General features: G+C 38.6%; 1 protein-coding gene across 1 annotated transcript in view; it reads left to right on the plus strand.

Moving 5' to 3' along the window:
- Window positions 1-2024: 2024 nt before the first annotated feature.
- The window catches only part of LOC104167301, a gene marked incomplete at both ends in the record, with an annotated part of 51037 nt that continues 28961 nt past the window's right edge, over window positions 2025-24100 (plus strand). Inside the window, 1 exon segment of the mRNA XM_009707524.1 lies at window positions 2025-2116. Coding sequence (XP_009705826.1) covers window positions 2025-2116 — 92 coding nt within the window.

Consider the following 24100-nt stretch of genomic DNA (forward strand, 5'->3'; position numbering starts at 1 on the left):
AAATAGACTTTTGCTTTATGTTATCACACCAATCAGATAGAACAATCATTAGCAATCTGTTTCAGTTGTGAGTATAGAGTTTGCACAAGATTCTAATGGAAAGAGAATTAAAAGAATACGTAATGATATCAAGTTGCTATCATCTGTAAGAAATTTAAACCAGCCATATACACTAAAGGTTTGATTCCTGCTTTCCGGGATACAGCATGTAACTCCCCTTAAGCATGGAGTTCATAATGTTACAGTAATGCGTACGCTCTCTGCTTCAGTGTACTACGTGGTGTTCAAACAGTGACAGGATTGCCTAGAAGTTTTACAATTTCAGTGAACTGTGAAACAGGAGGCAAAAGTCCAGAACCTTCACACTTTCAGCAGTGACTTCTTGAGGGCTTCAGTAGGCTGGAAATGGTCTGGTAAAGCAGCCGGAGAGACAAAAAGAAGTAACTTCATCATTATTTGGATAATTTACGTCTGATTTTCTATTGGTTCTAAAGCAAGTTCTCTTACACAGGATTCACAATTGCGAGACTACATCTTCCAACTGACTTTTCTTTCACTGATGATGTATATTCATGTAACAAGTTAGAAAAAGAAAGCATTGTAGGTATAATGCACACTAGCATTATAGGAGATTTTCAAAGTCGAGAGTCTTTCATTTTATTGATACAGGATGAAATATACTTTGTATTACACAAAAGGCATTACACAAAAGGCATTGGGATGAAGTATTCTGTATCTTAGCAGAAAATAAAAGTAATTTTATTAAGAGGGCAGATCATTAAGAACAAGAACATATTGTTACTAGCATTGATGAATCCCAGATTTTTTAAAAGAACACATACAATAGCAGGGATTTCCATCCCCCTGAAGTCCCAAAACACAATCTTATTTTCTTCATAGTGCATGTCAGTCAACTCCAGATTTTCTTATACACTCATAATTTAGTTGAGCATTAATCCGGAGGTGTGTTGGGTTCTTCCCATACTTGTGAAACTTGAGGCAAAATCTAAACACACGACTTACCGCAGGTAAGTAAGTCTCCAAACCAGTACTTGTGGTGGACTACAGACTGCAACTATGCATAAGCTAACTTTCAAAATATATGTTTAAAACATTTCATTTTTCAGTACAAAATTATTGAATTATAGTTTGGACTCTTGAACAATTTTCTATTCTTATACTTTGTATGACTAGTAAAGTGCTGTCAAATTTGCATTGCAAATTCATTATGAGTAATGTGCTCCTGGACCCGGACACAGAAAGTCTCACAAGAGGATCCAAACAAGACTGAGGCCTATTGTCCAAAGCAGTACGCAAGCACATAGTAAGAAATATTCCCTATTCCAAAGACTTTGTAATACAGAACAAAATGCAAAACGCTGAGCTGGGTGGGTTCAATATGAGGTGAAAGGTTCAATACCTTGCTGAGGAAATACTGTTGTATCCAGTCTCATACAAACACTAATCTTGCGCTTCTGAAGATGATGCTTTCTTGATATTTGTGTTTGACCTTTCTTAGTGTTTAGGCAAGCAGGGCCATTTACTCACTAGGTACAAGAGCAAAATATCTCACAGACCACTCTTTCTTTCAAATATACAATACAGTAGCAAAAAGTGTTCTTAAAGAGGCAAGCCACATTAACCAAAAGTTAAACACTGAAAGGCACAATAGTACAACAAATACCATGCAGCATATAAATCCACTTTTAACAAGAACGTTGTGCACTGTAAAAGGATTTCAAGAGTTACTGTCACATTCCTACAGCAGCTTGTATTTATATGCGAAATAAGACCACTCCACATAGATTAGTGGAGTTTAATCTGAATTCAGTTCTCAGTTTCATCACAAAACCCTCTTTCACTGAAGCTACACATGTCACTTGGCAGTGGCAGGAGTGAGAAGAAAAGCCTGCTGCTGCTCTTCACGTGGACCAGTTGTCACAGCACTCACCATGCAGCTGTTTGTTGGTCAGAAGGTAGATGCTATCAGGACGTCTAATTCCTCTTCCTTCTTCTTGTTGCAGAGAACAGACTGGCGGTTTCGGACAGCATAACCAAGTATAGTGTCATCTTGGGTCATCTGAAGAAACTGAACCTGGGAGCACCAAGTGTAAAGGTATAACAGCATCTTTTTGCAGGAGGACAGAATTTCAGGGGTGGAACTGTCAGCCAGAACAACCCTCAGTGTGCTCTCCCATGACGGGAGGATGACACAGAGCCACTGTGCCAGCACTGATTATCCTCTGTGTAGGTAGGCACATACGCTCTGCAGGCCTGTGCCAGCACTGATTATCCTCTGTGTAGGTAGGCACATACGCTCTGCAGGCCTGCCTTAGGTCTACAAAGATCTCTAGGTTCTTGACTTCTGTTGATTTCAGTAGGAAGAAGTGCCTAAACCATGCAGTAACTAGATCCTGTATTTTCAGCTATTGCTGGAACAGTTGTCCATATACTGTCTCATCAAGTGAATGATTTTTGACCTGTGCTGTGGCAGTGTTGTGGGCAGCAGGTTCCTGATACAGACAGTGAAAGGCATAGAAGAGCAGAAGAATGAGAGCTAAAACCAGTGTTTCAGGCTGTAGGACAGGTTGTGAGGGACTCCTACCAGTCTCAGCTATAGCAAGGGCATATTGTGCATTATTCAAGAGAATTCGCAGCAGTGTTCCCCTCCCATTCACAGTAATATGGCATCCCACTGACAATTATTTTCTTAGTAAAACATGAGCAGACTGCACAGTAAGCCAATTTTCAAACATAGTTTAACAGCTGGAAGCCAGAAGCGGCATCATACAACCAGCAGATTCTGCCCTCTATGCCACTAACTCTGTTTAAGAATTACATTATTTATCTGAAAATTAATTTACAACACATGCCACATCACCCCTCATGTCCCAGACCTCACCTTCCAAAATAATGCCATTGTCTTCTGTAACCTGAATCACAACACATGGCTTCAGAAAAAGGGGAAATATAGAGGGATGTTATTAAAAAACTACCACTACCATATATGTCCTTAGTGTGTGTGGACTTTCTCCTCCCAGTGAGTCCAGATGTCAGGATGCAAATAGTCTTAACAAATGTGAGTATATGTGAGTTACAATTTTTCAATATCATCTGACTATGCTTAATATGAACTAAACATCTTCCAATATTGCCAGACATGCCCCTGCATTTTTATTTTGAGAGTTCTGCTTGCCCAGATGATCAGCCCTCTACTTTCCTGACTATTGTTGTGTATATACGCCAATTGTTACTGTCAACAGTGAAAACGGTAACTGAAGAAAATGGTCCATGTTCAGCTGATTGTGAGATTTTCAAACTGTTTTCACTCACCAAGACTATTTTTTCATGTTCGTTCAGTTCTCATAAATGCATATATGCAAAACCTTATTCTCATTGGAATGAGAAGACTCACATAGAGGAATCTTAAAATAAATATTTCAAATTTATTAGCAGAGGTTCAGTGTGTGCAGACTTCATCATTCGCTCTTTTTCCTCCTCTTAGAGTGCAGAAATGCACATAAAGTTTCTGGCATTTAGCAGAGGATCTCCAACTGAATTCTAGTTCTTCATGCTTCATACTTCGTATATACCATGATATGCAGCAGCTGAAATGGATACTGTATTTCAGCAAGCAATAGGCAGTCACCATTGTCATGGTGCAGAGAAATGCAGAGAAATAATGTGTTTTTTTACGGTGCTGACAAGTGCACTACCACTGATGTTGACTGTGCATCTCAGATAGCTTGGGAGCTGCCCAGCATGCAGGTGCTCTCATCTAGAGCCAATAAACTGTGGATCTACCACCATTCGATTTAGTATCAAATCTAATCATTTGTCCGGTTCTAGAAGATTGATCTCCTGGTGTGAAGATCCCCAGTCTGCTAGCAGGTGTTCCTAGGCCTTAATGGAAAAAGATGTGTTTTCAAATGAAACGGTTTAGTCACTACCCAGGAGTGTTGCTTATGATTTTAAAGTGCAAACCTTTTGCTTTTCCCTTGAATACACCAAAATAAATGCTACTATTCAGGATGAAGAGGTAAGGTGAGAAATTCAGTGTCTCAGAACACTGCAACACAGGACCTGTTGCCCAGTGATGGCTGTTCCTACCATAAAGATAATCCTAATAATCTGAAAGGGGCCCAGACTAATTGAAAACATCAGAAACAAAACATCTGAGATACTTGCCATTCAACTGCCAGCTGTGCAAGCAAACACAGATGAGAGGAATTTCTTTTAATGAGTGTAGCTAACTTTTAAAAAATGTCTTAGCAATGTAACTTCATATACTTGCTTCTTGCAGAAGCTTTTATTTCCATATTTACAGATAATCCTGTGGGAGGTAAAAATCTGACACCAGATACTCTTTAAGCAGAGTGTATTAGGTTACAGCCCACCAAATCACAGTATACATTGTGCCAGTCTAAGAAGGAATTTTCAGAGGAATATAAAAGAACAATTATGAATAGAACTCTGATAAAAACCTGAGGCCCAATCTGGTGGGATGTCAGGGAAAAAAACCTGGCAGGGTCAAACCCTCATTGGCACCAGGAACTCTTTCTTTTTAATGACTTGGAAGGTTTCATTGAGGGAAAGATTGACATAGGGTTGTTAAAACAACATGTGGAAATCATACTGGTGGAGACTAAAGTGCTCGCAACCTTCCACTTTTTCCCTATAATCAAACAGCAATTTAGTTTATGAAAATAAAAAAAAAAATCTTTGCAAAAAGGATCAGGAAATATATACATACATTAATGATGCCTCAGAGTGAAGAATAGCCAGACAGCTGCTGCCTTGTGGGTCCATCCAGTACATTCCTAATGAAGAAACAAAGGAATTAAAAGCAAATGCAGAACAATGTCAGTTTTTGCAAAAGAAAAAGCCAAATAGTGCTTTGTAGAGTTGTGCCCATATTTTGCATAACTGCATGGCCATTTTTTGGACATTGAAAATTTAAGATGCCAATAATCTCTGTATTCACAGAAAAGTCACAGGAATTCACATTTCTTTATAGCAATCTCTGGAAGTTATCATGTATTGGACGTTGCCACACCATGCAAACAATTGACTTCCGTAATAGGTTTAATCCTATCACGGCAATCATTTCTTCATATCGTGTGCTTACGTGAATATATTTTTATTACATGTGTTTAAAGGCCTGTAATTCACAACCTATTATGAAAGAAATAATTTTTTCCTTTCTGAAATAATGTATTCTAAGGGAGGATTTTCCAAAAGTACCATATAACTGAAAACATGCTCTACTTAAAAGTCATTTCTATGATTGGTGTGGATTTCCTATTCCAGTGACACATGCTTTGGGGTTTATAGTTAAGACAACTCTATACTGAAGTGGCATGATTTTTTTCCTGAAAGGCTCACAGATGTAACGCTCTAACTTCAACCACTAGATTCAAACAAGTGGGCTGAAAGTTTCAGCTTATCCATCGTGAGAAGAGACAAGCTGCTTTCCCTCTTTTCTGACAGTGTGGGCAAGAGAAGACTGAACACAGGCGAAGGGATGAAGAATGGAACGGAGGCAGGAGACTTCTGTTTTCCTTCTCTCCTTCCTGCCAGGTAATCTATTAGCATTCCCAGGCTTTGAATGTTTATTCTGAACTCCAGCAAAGCATTCCTCATGAAGTAGGTAGAGCAGTGCTGACTTGCAATGGTTTTCTTAAGGCAGCTATCACTTTTAGCTGTGCTGTGGTTATATATATTTGTCATGTGCTAAACTGATTAATTTTCCCAAACCTCTCTTACTAAGTTAGTCAGGTGAGAGAGAGAGCCCGATACTTAGTAGTTATAGTCCTGGAGCAAAAAGCCAGAGGGTAAAATTCCAGTTACATTGGTGTGTCATGGAACTTGTCTCACTGCCTTAAGCACACAGTATACTAACAACAATGACAGCGGTCTGCACCCAGTGCACAGGACCTATCTCGTGTTATTCTCATCCAGCAACTGAGAATTCCTGTGAAGAACTGATGTGTCATAGCCCTGCAGCTCCCTGGGTCAGATTCCTTACACTTCATAGCTATCCAGCATAGTGTTCTCAAACATAAGCCAATTCACATTAATAGAACACTTTCATGTGATCCAGGGAGAAAGGGGATCCATACACCCAGCTAGGAGTGAAGGAGTGCAGGAGGTTATAAAAATCAGGGACAGAGTGGTGCATTTTCATTTTTAGTCTAGAGGAAAATTGGGTAAGTAATTTTTTATTAGTTCTTTAAAATTACAAATGTCTAGACTCAAAACAATTTACTAATTATGTTTTAGACATTACAAAAAGGCAAAGGGAGTGTCTTATAAGTAAAAGAAACTTTTCTCCTTACCAGAAAAAAACAGTGGCTCCTTTGAGGTTCTATAGCTTCATGATCTCTTGTATAACTTGTTTTACAATCCACATAAACTATAAAGTAGTCTACAGGATCATGTCTATTTAGTCAGTATCTTTCCAAGACCAGGAGACTGATCATTAAGTGTGCATGTCCAAAAAGAGCTGTTTTAAAAACATATTACAATAATGCAGACTTTAATAGCTATTTGCAAATGCTGGAGTTTTTAAATATGGCTCTCTTGCACTGTTGTTCTTTTTTTCTGGGATAGTTCCAAGGATTTGTTTAGAAAGGATTGCTTGTTGATTTTAAGTTGCCATGTAACGACAAGAATGTGTGTTTCTCATGCAGAATTTCAGAGATAAAATTAGCTGGCCGGTCACTAGAAAGATTATGCAGATGTTTGACCACGTTCTTAAGTGAGAACTGACTATGATGTTTCATCCTTTCATGCATAATGAAGTTTGCTTCAGGCTGTAAAACACAGCACTGAACATCAGTAGGTAGAATATTGCCTCTGGTGACCCAAACCTTTTATAGATCTTCAGGTAGCTGGAGTCAGTTCTAGCCTTAACCACTAGGAGAACTAATCAGATTAAAATAATACCTCACTAGTTTGAGATTAACAAGAATTTGATTCTGTTATTATTTTGAACATTGATACTTTATAGAATCACAGAATGGTTTGAGTTGGAAAGGACCTTAAAGACGACCTAGTTCCAACCCCCCTGCCATGGGCAGGGACACCTTCCACCAGACCAGGTTGCTGAAAGCCCCATCCAACCTAGCCTTATATTGAAATATGTTGTCAGCATATAAGACCATGGCCACTTCAATTATTTCTGGATTTTTTTAATGAAAGAGGTTTATGTTGCCACAATGTTTTGGTATGTTTCGTATGTTTTGGAAGCTATTTTTCAAGTAATCTGTCTTTAAAAAGATAGGTTTATCTTCAGGCAGCAACTAGCAATCATATTGACAGACACAGGATGACAATGGCAGACATGCTTCTATTAGTATTAAAAAGTTGGTATTTGCTGCAAAATCTGATCTTATCCAAAAAGTAGAGTGCTTATAGCTTGAATTTTTTTCTTGTGCTTCAGCTGTTCAGGATCAAGCTGCTAATTATTTAGGAGTAGACCTTTTTCCCTTTACACAGCCCAAGAGATGGGTTAGAAACCTGCTATATGTGTAGGAGTTAAAAGAATCTCCATCCCTTCATGTCAAAACTTTTTAATTATAGATTCAGAGATTAATTAAGTAGATGCTAATACCTATATCCATAAATCTTATTTTAAAGGGATTTTGGAAATGAGAAAGGTAGAAGGGCTGGTAGTTGGCCGGAAATGTCAGATGGGCCCGTGGATGGAAGATCTAATCCTCACTGGTTTACTTTTCAGTACCCTGCCATCTGCATCTACACCTACATCCACACCTGCATCCACACCTTCATCCATGCATTTTTCCATCTTTAGAACAGAGATCTGTGACAATGACAGGCTTGGATACCCTGTCTTAGGGAGATCAGTAATCACTTTGCACATGCTGCAGAATTATCTAGCTCGTATTTTTCATCAAGCGTTTTGACAATCCCAGGGCAAGCTATGGAAAGCAACCTAGTCTAGGAAAAAACTGATCTAAGTTATGTTATAGCTTGTTTATTTTATAATTAAAGCATGTTGTTAATGACTGGATGTGCTTGGATTGTCACATGGGCACTGGTTTGTGGGGCTGATTAGAAAGGGCACCTGTGCAAAGCCAGTCAAACAGCCTAGTGCAAAAAAATAAATAAATGCCCCCAGTCCAGCCTTGTACTTCATACTCACAGGTATGCCTGCAGACTGTTTCCCACTTATACAAAAAATTATTTACATTGTAAATTGTTTGCTAGTTATTTTGTGGGGCTTGATACAAAGCAAGTAGGATAGAAATAGAAATAGAAGCAATAGTTTGGAGAGCTTCCAGAGTAGGCAGCAGAGGGGGGCCGAGGGGGAGACATGACTGTGAAGGTTCAGGTTGTGAAATCTCCTGCAGGCTGTGGTAGGGTCCCTGTCTTCGTTGGCAACTTCCATTCAGCTGGATGGGAGGAAGCTATTTTTGAAGAATATTGAGGATCTTCCGTTATTGTCACTTGAAGCTTTCTTTAAAATTCCTTTATAGCTATCATTTTTTATGGCAGTATTAGAGAATGATTGCCCTGTAATACTGGGCAGCTTTTAATCAGTGCTGTGCTGCTTCTTTCAGTGAGGGAAGTCAAACCAAGCTTTCATACTGACCACTGACCTTTTTTCTGGAAAGATGGGCCTTCATTCTGGGGGAGGTGGGAGCCACTACTCAGGCTGCAGAAGACTTTCAGATCAGCTTTTGTGTTTTCTGATGCCAGCAGAACAACTTTTGTAGAAACCCCTTAAGTCCATAACAAGTCTGAAAAGAGTAAAATTTTACCCTACACCTGTGATCTAAGATAAATGAATAGCTTAAATTCAGTTGATTCTACGTTCAATTGCAGCAGCTAATGGTTTGAAGAGCTGCACTGCTGACAGCAACTATAAGAGTAGAGCCATCACAGATTATAGATTTTATTTTTCTTGACATAATCCTTTTTAAGTACTGGCTTCTAAAAATTGCATGGTGAAACAAAGTTCGATTTAATTTTTGTATATTTTCATTAGAAGCTCCTAAATGCAGGATATTATGAAAATATATCAGTTGATCAAGATACATATACAGAATATACAAGGCTCAGCAAGTTAGAAAAAATACTGAACTTTATCGTCTTGCCAAATTCAATTTCTCATAAAATGCTAGTTAGGACTTGACAGACTCATATACTTTGGTTTCACAGCAAGCATATTATCCAGCTAGCACTCTTGGTTCTTTGTCAAACCCAAGACTCAGCCAGCTCCGAGTCCTTGCAAATGGATTAGGATAGGTTTGTTTGCTTCACGTGTAAACAGTAGCGTGCTGTGGGGAATTTTATAGGACTGTAGTAGGATTGTACATAGATAAAAGGTAAGAACAATTTATTTGTTACCTAGATGAAATGTGCTTTTCTGCATATAAGTAATCAGAAAAGATTCACTGATTCATGGCAAGCTGACTGGGTGTATAGTGTAAACACGTTTTCTTGCTATCAAAACATAATGTGGTAGATATCATGCTAATATTTTTTTATATGAACGGTTGCCATATTTGCAACAGAAATATTTTAGAAGAAAACAAGACCAGTATAATTGTAAGTAAGAATGGAGGACCACAAGATATTCTCCCTAGAGGCAATGAAAGAAAATAGGAAACTTTATTAGTGAGCCAACACTATAGCTGTTTCTGCAGGATAGATCTGACTAAGGAATTTATCAAGTTAGAGCCAATGGCGTATATTTTCAAAGAAGTTCTTTAGGAAACATGATTTCAGAGCATTTTCTCCCATTCCCAAAACGTGCTTCCTGCAGCAGACCTGTAAAAAAGACAGCTATTTTGAGGAGATAGACACTAAAATAGAGGAGGGATAAGAACCTCAGCCCTATTTTCTGTGATTCTATGAAGTGTCAGCCAAACAGCACCATTTCCATCCACTTAAGGTTCAATGTCAGTTTTCACTCATCCTCCAAAAGAGGCAGAGAGGATGTGTCTAGATCCTCTGGAGCAAAACCAATTTTTGATGTTAACACACTCTGACATTGTGAGCAACTTCTAGTTGAAGCTAGAAGCACAAAGACTGCTGCAGTAAGGGAAGGGGAAAAAAAGTACAAAAAACCCAGTTCATAGGTATCAAAATCCTAATTTTTACAGCATAGTTTAATAAATCTGCAGGTTTGGACCTTAGATGTCTGGATTTTAATGTGCTCCATTTTGTTTTTAGCATGGTATAGACTGTGAATCCTCCAACACTTCAGAGGGATATGTGTGTGATGTATTATACATAGCTGTCTTTCACTGCTGTTACTATTAGCCTAGTATAATGTGAGCTGTTGACCTATTTTTCATCCTCATGAAAAAGCTTTTGATTAAACTATAAAGATTTTTTTTATATATTTCTGTATGTTTCTGCGTATTATATTTACAGCATATTGATACAATTGAAACTACAGTAATTATTAGGAACTGTTGGAATAAGTTGCATGCCTACTTGTTACATTGTCTATTACTCACAGTTTCCATGCCACTTCCAACTATAAACTGAAAATTATACTTAACCACTTTCTTTATGAGAAAGAGCTGATTTTACCCACAGATTTGGAGCATTGCACAATTTTATTGAACCCATATGAAAATCTCTGCGTGATGCAAGTGGGCAGAAGGTTTAAATTCATGGTCTACATAAAGTATTTCTTTTTTTTTTCAGTTTCTCTGGCAGGGTCTTAACTCATTGCAGTGTTCACATCAAAAGGTGATGTGTGTCAGAAGCATTGAGCATGGAGATATTCTTGCATTCTAATATACTAGCCTTAACAGTTCTCAATTGTCGTACATGCAATATTTAGTTCTTTCATGAAGGCTTGCCAGCCCAAAACCAATTATCCAAGCCATGGCACTATTAAACCATTTCTATCGGTAAAAAGATTTCAGTAGTTTTGGAAATTGCACTTAAGCCTTTTGCATTAACATATCCTACAGTCTCATCATATCTTTCTATGCTAAGTTCTGGTCTTACACCTAAACTTTAAAGATGTTTGATTCAACCTATAGGCTATCACACTTTTCAGAGAAGAATATTATTCTTTTCTAGATGTACAGGACTTCACCAAGTAACCCTTAAGAGTTTACTCATATAACAAAAAAAGAATCACGTCTGGATTCACTCTAGCCCTTTAATTATGGAAGGTGGTGCTGTATATACTCCAATCATACATGAACTTTAAACCTTTAAACTGGACCAACAATTGTAGGCCTTATTTTGTGCTCACTCCATTAACTTGAAATACGGTTAGTATCCATTTTTTGGGTACTAGTGACCTATATTTAATTTGCTACATTCTATCATGGTTTCATGTTAAGAGTAGAAGTCTTAGATTTTTCTTTTTCCTAGTATCTCAAAGTGCTTTGTGATTAAAAACAATTGATGTAACTGGGAGACAAAAGTGCCCTCTGTGAACTTGCATATAGCATCAGCCTAGGCATTCTTTTTAATATTAGCGCCTGCTCTAACAGGAAAAGGTGTTTTTTTGCCAGCAAGTCAAGGATGTGCAGTACAAAAAGGTGCTTAGAACTTTAATATCCAAAACAGACAGTCATAATGCTTGCATAAACATGTAATATTTCTATCTGAAGGATGAAATCTCAAAAAAAATCTGTCAAGCTAAAAAACTTGAGTGCTACTTTTCCCATTGCACTGATCTTCTGCCATCATTTAAAATATCGGTGCTGACTCTTGGGATTTTGCACCCTAATGAATTACCATTTTTACTTTTGAGTCCACATCCAAATATGAATCCAATCACTGGATTGCAGTGATAGCACTGTGTGCTAAGGTTATAGACATCATAGGTGCAGCTAGAGAACTAGGGCAATATTGCTTATTTCCATTTGCTTTATTACCTTTTGTTATTTTCTTAGGGATGAAAAGAACAGCTCAATGACAGCAGACAAACAGATAAATAGAAACCAACTGCAAAATCAGGTGTCATCTTTTTATCTGTTCATCTGTCAAGTTTCATCTGTTGTAATGACCAAAACCACCATAACTATAGCCAATGTTCAAATACATAATTAGATTTTGATGTTAAAATCTTACTGAGATGAAAGGGGGCATTCACATCTTTAAGAACCAGGCTGTTTACAGGCTCAGGAAGGCAATATTGCAGCCATTTGCAGTTGATTTCTGAAGACTTTTTTTCCCCAAATTTTCATTCAGTATTACAATCCCTGCTTAAAAATGTAAATATAGACCCTAATTATCTATAACAGCAATTGTTTTGTGAGCCTGGTCTCCAGGGAACCTTCCTCAAATCAAAACTGAGATTGAGTTCAAGTACTGCAAAGCCTGCGTCTAACATATTCACTACTGATCAAGAAATGCCAGTGGAAAAATACACCTGTAAATTAAGAGTGAACTTCTGAAACTGGATATTGTTTATATTAGCGGAAAATGATAACATGAATATAAATAGTGTAGACCCAGCAGGACAAGGCAATATGTTATATGAGTTTAAATCTGTCATTAGGAGAAGCTGATTAGGTTTATGTCTGTCAAAAGGATGAAGACTTGTGCCATCTGTAACAACAGCGAGCAGCTTAGTTAACTTTATTTCCACCAACCACCGTGGGTCAGTAGGACCATTTCCCACCAACATGGCATTAAATCATCTTTTAAAAAAGCCACTACCCCAAAGGCAAACATCAAGAACTCCAATTTAGAGTAGGAAATGCAGTTTAGGCACCATTCATTGTCACCACATCATCATAAATGCTTTAGAGACTCTCTTTAACTGACTTCTCAGTCTTGTTTTGCTTGCCTGCTTAGTTGAATCAAAGGAGTTAAGTTTTATAATTTACATTCATATTCGTCTTAAACATTCATTCACTACATTAATTTTAAACATTATAACAGTGATGAAACAATGACAGCAAGGAAGCATTCTTGTTACTATGCCATTATTATTGTTTGGAAAAAAAAACATGTAAAAATTATTTTAGTCTTACTGTTTTTCTTTCCTTCTTTATTTATGATATCTTTAATGGTACCTCTGTAATGTTACTGTGCACAAAAATGTTCTTGGCTGACCCTTACAAATAAGCCTAAGGAAGTATTTCTGTCCTGATTAGCCTTGGAATGTGATGAGGTCTTTTTGTGCAGGGCTAAATCAGTCTAACATCCTTCAGAAAAGTCCCTAATCCAGTACATATTCCATGTAAAATATAACCTATTCTTTTAGAACAGCAATGCCAAATCAAACCTGTAATCATTTTCATTCTATACTGATATTCTGAGGGCTGAACACTAGCCCTAGTTTCCTGCTAGTGCAGGATTACACAATATATTAATGGCCTAAGTACTCAACCCCTCTGTGCCTCAATTTCTGCTTTTGTAAAATGTCAGCAGTGTTATCCTGCTTTGTGAATCAGTGAAGAACTTGCATAAGTAATGCTGCCTAAATGCTTACAGTACATGAATGTAAGAGTTGTGCTTACTTAATATAACTATTTTCAAAGTGCAAAAGATTGAAGAAACTTGTCAAGTTTAATTTCAAGGTAAATATTTTTTCAGCCAATTTCAGCATCTTTGTAAACAAGGATTCATGGCTTTATGAATGCTATCTTGACTACAAAATTATTTCAGAGGTCAGTGACTCAGTTCCCAGAGTTAGTCCTGCAAAGATCTAGTATACATGCTTGGACTAGAGTCTGAAACCTAACCCTGGTCTGGCTATTAACAAGTTGTCTTGAGGTGCAAGTCTGCCGAGAGACTTATTTTCATAGCCTGCCCTCACTACTCATAAAACACAGCACATCTGGGTGAGAATATTGTTCACTGCTAAATATTCAGTAGCTGAGTTTATAATCTAATTTATTGTCACCCAGTGATCAAACGACTATTATGAAATTATGAAAAACAGCTTCAGGCTAAATGGTCTCTGAGGATGAAGGATATAACCTGTATAGGATATATGCATTATATATACATAATATGTAATATATATATGTGTATATGTGTGTGAGTCTGTGTATACATGATTATGTACCTGTGTTGAGCCAGGAAAAAAAAATCAATAAGCATCCTCCCCTCAGCCCAAGTAAAGTCTCTGAGTGTGGAGGCTTTCTAGAAGCCCAAGAACGAGTCCTCGTCTCCTGTGATATCTGTGTGGGCAAGAAGGGTGAATTAGCACAAAGCCCAGAAAGCAGCTGCAACCTGCCAGCTCTGACATGTCAACACACACCTCAGGCCAAGAAAGCGGGAAATTAAATACTGCTGCCATCCACAATTAGGGAGAGACAGCTGCTGACAGCTGGCTCAGACACCGCAGCTAAAGGAGAACAAGAAGGAAGAAATCTCTTACCTTCTGAGCAGCTTTATGCCCTACCTCTTCTCTGGCATTCTCATCAGTTCTCGGAAAACCAGACCTTATAGCAACTCTTTGCTCTCCCTTGGATTTCCACTGAGTCTCTTGGCCAAAGGGAGGAGGAAAAAGGGAATGCATGGACAGAAGAAACAGGTAAACTCTACAGAGAGGAAAGCAAGAAAAATAGTTTGAAGGAGGAAGGACCTGAAAAGAGGCAAGAAATAATTCGCCTTGTGATGCATTCTTCCCATGCTTTATATATGCCTCTAGAAACGTGTTAAACCAACTGGTCCCCATTTTGCTGTTGTTTCCTTTTCTGTCTCAACATAACATGGATTTCTGTCTCTCTGTGTAATGTCCCACCATCCCCAGTGCTGTGACTGAACACCACAGCAGACAGACCAGCTTGGGGAGCAGAGCGCCAGCAGGTTCTGAAAATCCACCCTTCCCCTCAGACCTCCCACCACTGGTTCCAAAAATTTACCCTGAGTCAGAGAAATGTTCTTCCTGCCTCGGCTTTGAGTTTTAGGAACAGGGATCCTTCACTTTGAGTGAATGACTGTGTGCATTTAGAGTCTGAAAACACACGTGCGCTCTGCCAGGTTGGCTATGGACGTGAATTATACAGTCATATGCATCCCATAATATGAGTAAGAGGGAGATGTTTTCCATAAATCATAATCAGCTGTTTATAAAAGACAGGCAGTAATAATAAGGAAATAATTTGCAGTCCTACACAGTGATAGGCACAGATTGACCAGGTGAGCTATGTAGGTCAGCCTCCCCTATAGCTCCGCAGCCCTGTTAGTTGGTTGTGGTGTTAGGGACTTAAATAGGAAGCCTTTGTCCAGCTCTCCATAGCCGGATACTACCTGTGGACAGAGAGAGAGTCCGTGCCACTGCACAGAGCTGTGTGTTTTGTCTGGATCAACAGCCTTCTCACTGACTTAAGTGCTGCATATGGAATCTGGTGAAAAACTGCTGGTATAAATGTGGTTTGGAAAGAGAAACGCTCCAATGCTTGGATGTTATTTTTTGGATCATATATATTTTATGAAATACTTTTGGCATCACTTTTAAAGACTAGGTCCTCTGCATTGCTTTGACATCTGCAATCAGTGCAAACAAAAGGGAATAGACATGTGCTCAAAACATTTAATGCTTAGTGCACAAGAGAAAGATTATTCAGATCCATGGATGTAGGCATTAAACACCATTTTAGACACCCTGAGGTGGTCGTGACATCCCTGTGGGACTGGCAAATAAAACACAAACTTTATCTGGGATGGATGTCTTCCAGAGAGGCAGTTGAGGGATAAGCAGCATACCCTAAGGTGTCCAATGTGAGACTAGATGTCTCTTTTAGGCAACAGAATCACACCTAAGATTTCCAGAATCACTTTTATTTATTACTGCATGAAACTCTATGTATTGTGAAAATTCTGTTAAAAGCTGAAATGACAGAGTTCTTTTTTTCAACTGGGAAAATATTACTAGATAGAATGTAAAATAAAATTAATTAGCACCCCCATGTTGCTTTAGGAAGGGTACCTCCTTATGGAGGTTTGAATGACGTCAGCTCAAATTCCAGCATAGCCCGGCAACTGGAGCATGCTGAGGAAGCCAGGGTTGACATCCTAGTTCTGCCACTTGATGGTTTTTTTTTTTTTTACCTTGGGCAAATCAATTAATCTCCAAAGAAATATGCATCGTCTTCTACGCCTTTTGTGCCATGAATATTTAGACTAAAAGATCTGGAGGAGGGAGGAGGGATTGAAAAGGTAAAGTCTTGCAGGCACTTGATATCTCTCACTACTTTCTAAAATCACTTCTAAGAGTGCTATGCATAGTAAGGGGGTCACATCTTTCAGTAACTGTTATCACTACCATATCCAAGTACTTCATTACTGTGAGTGCGAATATAACTTTTCCCAATACCTTAGCTATATGAAGAGGTTGAACCCTATCATAAGTCAAATCACTTTTGGGTCACAATGTTTTTTTCCAGGTTTCACACTGTAGCAAAGTCATTTCCCTTTCATTTTCCCCCTGAATGTTGTGGTTTTGCAGCGTGGCCACCTCTGGTGCCACAGTGAGACCTCCATGGTGTGCTTACGTCCCTGAAGGGCTGCACCGGTGTGATTACAAGCAACGAAATTATGCCATAGATTGGATTTTTCCAGGCCAGGTTGTTATACTGATTGAAAATTAGCCAGAAATGGGATGAATAATTTCTAACTTTCTTAATCTGTTTTTAAAAAAATTCTTTTGTCTCTTAGTACCAGGTGCTCAGAGTCCCTCTGTTTCTTTTCTTTCATACGTGCACATTAAGTGGTGCAAATCAGCCAAGGCTGGGCTGCATCAAAGAGCTGTCTCACTCACTCTCCTCTAAATCCTCAGTCCTACCCTATATTCAGTGGTGCAGTCCCAATAGGCAATTTCTGGTGATGCTGGAGGAAGGGCAGCAAAATACCATTTCACAACTCTCACAAAAGGCCAGCTCAGCTTTTTGTTGCCAAGCAACATCACGATTTTACAGCAAATCCAGCTGCTGATGTTGCCAAGCAACATCTTTCCCATCAAGTTGTGCACTTTGAAATCATTACATGTTTACTAATTCTCATTATAGGATTATGTTTCCCCTTCCAGATCTTGATATTTGCTCTTTTAGAATTTGCAAGAAAAGAAGGGCTAAAGGACTATCATAGGTCAGTCGTTCTTGCAGATCCCTATGATGTTGTTCTAATATGCAGAAACTAAGAATGATTTTGCATTAGTTACATCAAATCAGAGACGAGCGAAATTCTGAACACCTGCCCCTTCCTCTCTTCTCTATAAGAATAGCTGGGTGTAAAGGTATGCTTAGTGCTTCAGCAGAGCTTTACAATGCTTTAATGATTGTGGTATCAATCATGTGTAAGTAAGACCATAAAAACATTTTGTCTTACTTTGGCGGTATTTATACCATAAAGTAAAATGAGCTCAAACTAAATTGATATCTATAAATACCTAAGGTAGCACATATTCAGTGTATTAAGAAGCTAATGTATCCGAGTAGTGTGTGGTTGGTAAGTATACCAAATACTGTATATAATAGGATTAAGTTTGATCACTCATGACAAATTATTTGGATCTTACTGAAATGCCTAACTCATTAACCCACTACATAGCTTACCTTTAAGTCTGAGCTGTGTTTTCTCCTAGTTTGACTCTTCCAATCCTCCTGGGTTAGATCCTCTTTCGATCAAGAAAAGACAGTCTCTCCCTGCATGAGCATGAAGCGTGGATGAGGAACCACAGGGGAATTCCAGCAAGTAACAGTAAGGCAGCTCAATGTGAGTACTTCTTCTCCCACCAGTTCTATCATAAAATCAAAGAGAATAAATTGAGACATCAGAGGATGAGGAATGCTCTCACAATTAGTGGTTTATGCAAACTGATTTGACTTCCTACTGGGACAGAGCAGAAGAGCAGCATCTGCATAGGTGGGAACACCTTGCAGTGAATAGCTACTGCTTGGGATAGTTGTGATATGACCTGAGCGTATCCTAATTTAGACACAAGAGTGGGTCAGAAAACTGACCCAAAGATATAACGTCAGCGTTGTCAGGCAGAGTTGTTCCAGGTTCAGAGATCAGAGAGCGTGGTTGCTGTCTGTCAGTATGTCTGTCGCTCCCCTCATTCCACCTGAGTCGTGGTTCTGCCGGTAGTGAAGAAGTTGTCTGCATGGCTTTGCAAACCTTACACAAGGTTAGCCAAACAGAGGGATTCTCCTTTGCACATGTGTTGATAAAAATACAGAGTCAGAAATCATAATCAACTACCAGAGGGTCATTTTCCTCAAAGTTTGTGCCAGACAATTGTTTTGCAAGGCAGCTTCTTCACTTTCATTTTGTAGCATTTTCTGGCCTTAGCTTTAGAAATGGAATGGCACCAAGTATGAGTTCGGTTTCTGTTCATGAGGAAATAATGCAGCTAGCAGAAGTGAGGATATATTACCAGGCTTGTGTTTTCCTGAGCTCCCACAGGATCCCTGTTCTTAAATTCATGGCAGAGAGCCTAAACAAAAACATTGCATAATTTGTTGTCTATAGGCAGTGAATTTTACAATGGCCCTATTTTATTTTCTATGGAAGAGCACACTAAAACTTTGATTTGATGAACTTCAGCTTTTCTGGATTCTGAAGTAGGCTGGGGAGACTGGAGAAATGGGGATACAAGAACCACTTTCACATCTTTTAGGTTTTGAGCTTTGCTATAGATCTTGACTTTTCCATCTTGAATTCTTAGAGGTACAGCACAGATTTGTTTCACATATTGTATTACCCACACGCCACCAAACCCACTCATATCTACTTTACTTTATAACCTGAAAAAGCTCAGGGAATACAGGTAATTTATTTCTGATCTGTGGAATTCTTCTTTGATCAGTAACAGTGGCTTAAGGTGGTATAATAATGCTGGAGGCTTGGATTGCTAGATCACCAACTCCATAAAAAAAGAAAGGCTGAAAAGGCAGGGCTACTCATGTAGTCCCTGACCTTGCAACTATTCATTCCAGCTTTGCACATACCTAATGTTTTCAAGCCAGATGTTTGTAGACCAAGACTTTGTAGAGCAGAGAACGACCACAGGAAAGCCAGCAGACAACATACAGCTACTCTATGAAATCCTGCCTCTTGTTCATGTCAGATACAGACTTTCCATGCTAGGGTCAGTAATGCTGCCCAGCAGCTCTTCAAGGTGCAGTAAGCTGGCAACGGACAATTCCTTTGCTGGGTGGCACCAACCAGCACCACTGGTGTTCACAGAAACTTGTTAATCACTTGGAGTTGCCACTAATGATAAATACTGTCTTTTGTTATCAGCTGTCTTTATGAGCACCCCTTTGTGGAAGCATTGCTGGAACGGACAATGAGCATTAATAATAACAATTAGCTCACCCATAAACCAGTACTTCTTGCAACATCACATTTCAAAGAGTTTTTGTCATGTCTCCACCCTTCAGGATGATTAAATAGGAAATTATTTCAGCATAACCTGAACAGGAACATCAACATGACATGTGTTAGCAGGTATTTCTGAGAGCTTTCAAGAGTAATATGAGAAAAAGAAAGACAAACTTAAACACATAAACAAACTTGAAATAGATATTCCCCTCAATTCTAATTTTCCCTTGAAAAGACGTGCATAACTCAATGTATTGTTGATACTGTTTCACTGAACAATTCTTGTAGTGCAAGAAGCATTGCTTATACCATAAGCCAAGAAACAGCAGAAGTGAAATATGTTTTAACCAAAATCTGTGTTCTCTGGGGTTGCTTTTGTGAAAAACATTAGTACTCAATTTATGACATGCAGAGCCATAGCAGTCTCCTAAGAGTGGGGGGAGGCCCGGGTAGAGGAAGTATAACTTGTTTTCTCTTTCGCCTGGGGTGGAGACAAGTTGGTTGGTCAGCAGGTTATGAAGGTGGGTCCCTGAAAGAAAGCCTACACTTCATGTCAGTCTGAGGAGAAGTAGGAGGAAAATAAGGTGAAAACTTGTGAGGTGAAGATGGAAGGAATGGTTTGAAGACATGCTCTAAAAGTGTCAGTGAATCCAAAGCTGCCTGGAATGTAAGTGTAAAGTTAAACATTCTCTCTGTCTCTCGCTTTCAGGAAAGCGGTTGTTTTACTGTACATGTACAAGAGTCTCTATAGGCTGATCAGACCTATTTGATACTAGTGAGCAATTTTTGAGATATGTAGCGTTAAAATAATTTTAATAATGACATGTAAATTGTAAAAGATAGTATAGAAAGATGATAGAGATTCTCTTTTGGTTAACCTATGTTTATTTAATGAATGGATTTTTAGCATGTTTTTAATGTTTATTTGAAATTCTATACATATGATAAAGCGCTTGTAGTTTGCAACCTAAGTAATGCTTGTGCATTGAGAAATGTTTTAGAAATAATATATGTAAAAAGGATTACAATAACATTGTAATCTGAAAAGTTATCTTAGTTACTCTGCAATGTAATACACACATTATTATCATCACTTTTCTCATTATTGGAAAATCTGAAATGACTTTATTCCCTATTTATGACATTTATCTTCATTATTAAGCAGATAGCAATGTGAGAATTGTGTGCCAGTTGTAAAATTTAATTCTCTAGGGAAAGAAAAAAGACAGCATGACATGATAGGTTAGTGGAGATTTGATAGCTAGCACTTTTGCCATCCTTTTGTAATTTATTACTTTTGATTCCTGTACATTTTAATAAAAAACTGTAAATAAAGGTTTTTTTCTTTCAACTGAATATTACAAATTTGACCTCTATTAGCAGTTGCTCTTCCTAACAGTCAGTATTGCTGAGTTGGTGCAGAAGCAGCGAGAGTATATTATGCACTGGAGTGAATTTACTCTAAAATAAATAGAGCAACATTATATCATACACTGGCTAATCTATTTAAGAACCTGATAAGCAAAATTTTCATTGTGCACAACTGATATACAAGACCCTACCCCAATTAACCAAACAACTCCATGGGGACTTGGAGAGTTGAATTCATTCCCCAGCTTATGTTACTACTGCAAGTGCTTGTGAGGGGACAGTTTAGAGAGCTTTAAATTTCCTGGTGTCTTCACATGATGTCTGTGGAAACAGAAAAAGAGCTGGGAAGAGTAAAGCTTGTTAGGTCAGTGGCACAGGAATTCCACTATATACTCTCCTATGGAAACATGCTGGCTGTTGAGGGAAACGTATTGCTATAGCAAAGTTATTATTTCTCTCCTATGCATTGAAACCTTAGTTAGCTGCTCTAACAGTGTGAGAATATTTTTTATATCAATAGATACTTAAAATATTATATTCTTAGTCTGTTGTCTCGGAACATTTCACTGAGCTGGGCCTGAAAAGATTTGTGTGAGCACACTACTTCATGATGGAGTACTTCATACTTGGGGAATAGTGATTTTGAAAATATTACATACAGTCTTCAATTTAGTTCAGTACTATTTTAAAACAGTAGAGGATTTGGCAGTAATCTCAGCAGATAAAACCTAGTGTTGCTAATTCATCACTGAAAGTGCAAGTCTGGCCCCAGTGATTTCAACAGGAGCAAGTTCAAGCACCAATATATCCCCTGAAGACACTCAAGTTTAAACAGAGCATAGCTTAAAAGCAAAATACCGAACTCCTCTCTCTCTCCACGCCTCCTGTGAAGAAAAATAATCTTTCAAGTTTAAAAAAGTGTACTGTAGTAATAAGTAATAACATTCCTTAAAAGCTTATATGGTTTCCTTGGCTAACAAAGTGCAATCTTTCTTTTACAGCCTGACTTTAATGGAGTTTTTCTTGACATATGCCGCAAACCAATCTCACATTCTTTGGAAAAAAAAATTGAAATGAGTGTGTAATTTTCACCTATCCAGTAATACAATAAATACAGTGAATTTAAATGCCCGAGCCCCAAAATGAAATATCTGGAACAAGAAGTAAAGGTCTATAAGAGAACCTCTATTGTGTACTTTTACTCGAGTATCCTTTTCAAAAAAATACAGAAATGAATGATGCCTGGGGAGACACTAATTCTAGAACTGGTGGTTACAGTTCTAATGCTTAGAGGATTTTTTTTAAATTAAATAATTAGAGTTGAACTGGTATAAAACGAATAGTAATTAAGGCGGGCAGATTGTGTTAAGTGTAAAGAAAATGTGTTTAGCTCATAACATGGTAAGCAGAATAATGCCTAAGAAAAGTGGGGTATGACTCCAGTGGACAAAAAATCCGTTTACTCTTTCTTAAAGCTGAGTACGTGCATGGAAAATTGTTTCTGTTACAGGAATGGTCAGGTTTAATGTTGTGGTTCTGACAGTGTGAGTGTGCAGCTCAGTCCAGGATCTCCAAGAAATACAAGTGGTTTGAATACAGTTAAAACAATAAGGTTTTCATATGGCCTGTCCATCCAAGGTAACTTTGGCAAGGAGAATGGCTTTCTGCTCAGATGACATGGGATAATCCAGGAACAAAATAACAAAGCTGAGTTTCAAGGAGTGTCTTCCAGCATAAGTGGAGCCAGTGTAGGGGAGACAGCAGAGAGACATTACGAAATAAAAGCATTAGGAGTTCTCTTCCCCTGATTTATAACTTAAAGTCATTGCAAGACTGAATGCCAGGAGAGGCAGCTCATAGGGTGACCGAGATGACATTCCTCCAAAATTTCCAGGGTTTTGGTTGGTTTGTTTGTTTGTTTGTTTTTTTCTTTTACAGAAGACTTACAGCTTTTTGTTTTCTTCCAGTGATCTTTCGTTAATTGCTGTGTAATACTGGATGCCAGCATCAAAATGGGCAATGAGAACAGTAGTGCAGAAAATCAGGTGAGTGTGACAGTGTGATTACATTTTCCTTCCCTACTAGCCTAGAGCAAACCTTACAGAAATTGGTTTCACAGGCCACTTACACCACATTTATCTTCTGCTCCCAGTTACACTCATATTTAAGCATCATTAATGGTAACTGAAGGCAACATTTTGTTTGTTTATTTTTTTCTTTGGCAATGACACTGCTACATAGAACCAGGGCACTGTGCAGGTCGTTACTCCCTGAGGGCCAGGAGCCGTGGAGAATCCCCATGGAGTGGGCAGGGCTGGCTCATCCCACCTCCCCAGCCTGGAAGCGGGGCAGCTGGGGAGCAGCTGGGGACAGTCCCAGCCCTAGGCAGCCCCAGCGCCCGGCATCGGGCACATCTCTAAGGAGAACGATGAGCCAAGATGGGTCCAGGATGTCAGTCTATGGGTCAGCCCAGCTCAGCAGGACAGATGGCTGGGCCAGGCAGGACTGTGGTGGAGCAGGAGACCAACATCCTATGGCATCACTGGGGATGGCATCCCTGGGGGAACTGAAATAGGGTCCTGGGCCATGGGCAGGGTGGGGAGAGGCCCTGGGAGCCCAGCAATACCTATGGTGCCCTCAAAGCCCTGACACACAGTAGCTTCTCCTTGTTCAGAAATGACCTTGCAACGTGTAAGTGCCGATCCAGGAATTTACACCCATTTTAGAAGGGTGCATTGTTAATGCACATTGATGTTTGATGATTTATTTTTAAATTCTTGAAATGAAGGGAACCCATATGCTATGGCTAGTGGTGTACAATTACATTAGAAGTTACTACGTTGATATACATCTGAATAAAAGTTGTTATTCATTAATTTCAACAGCTAAAATACCAGGACATGTTTCATCCTCTCTTCTTCCATATGTTATGGTAGATGACAAAATGCATTAGGGTTCATTTTGCTTCCACTTCAGATCTCAGCAGATTTGCCGCGCCTTGTGCATTGCAAAGTGGACCCTCTCAAGGGAATCAGTATTATAAGTTCGTTAGATTTTTTCATTTTTAGAGGAAAAATCTTCTGTAATTCTTGGTTGTTCTGGCCAAGTTGTATTGCAAGCCCAAGATTTGGTCCCATCTTTTTTCAGAGGTTGGGAAGAGGGGAATGTGTTCATGCCTGTAACTAAGTAATGAGAATTTCTTCTCCAACTTTCACTTAGGAAGTTTTTGAAAGCCAAATATATTTCTTCAGGAGTCCTCCTGAGGCTGAGAAGACTTTACTTAAAAGTTAATTGAATTTATTAAGGAATGTAATAAAAAGCTCTTCTTTTCTAATAAGGAAAGTAAGATTCTGGTCTCCTTTTCAGACTGTAAGAAAACAAAACAACCCCCCCAACCCCCCAAAAAAAACTCAAAGCAAAACAAAATAAATGCTAGAAA

The sequence above is a fragment of the Cariama cristata genome, unplaced genomic scaffold (assembly GCF_000690535.1).
Source record: "Cariama cristata isolate BGI_N322 unplaced genomic scaffold, ASM69053v1 scaffold14039, whole genome shotgun sequence".
Taxonomy (NCBI): Eukaryota; Metazoa; Chordata; class Aves; order Cariamiformes; family Cariamidae; genus Cariama; species Cariama cristata.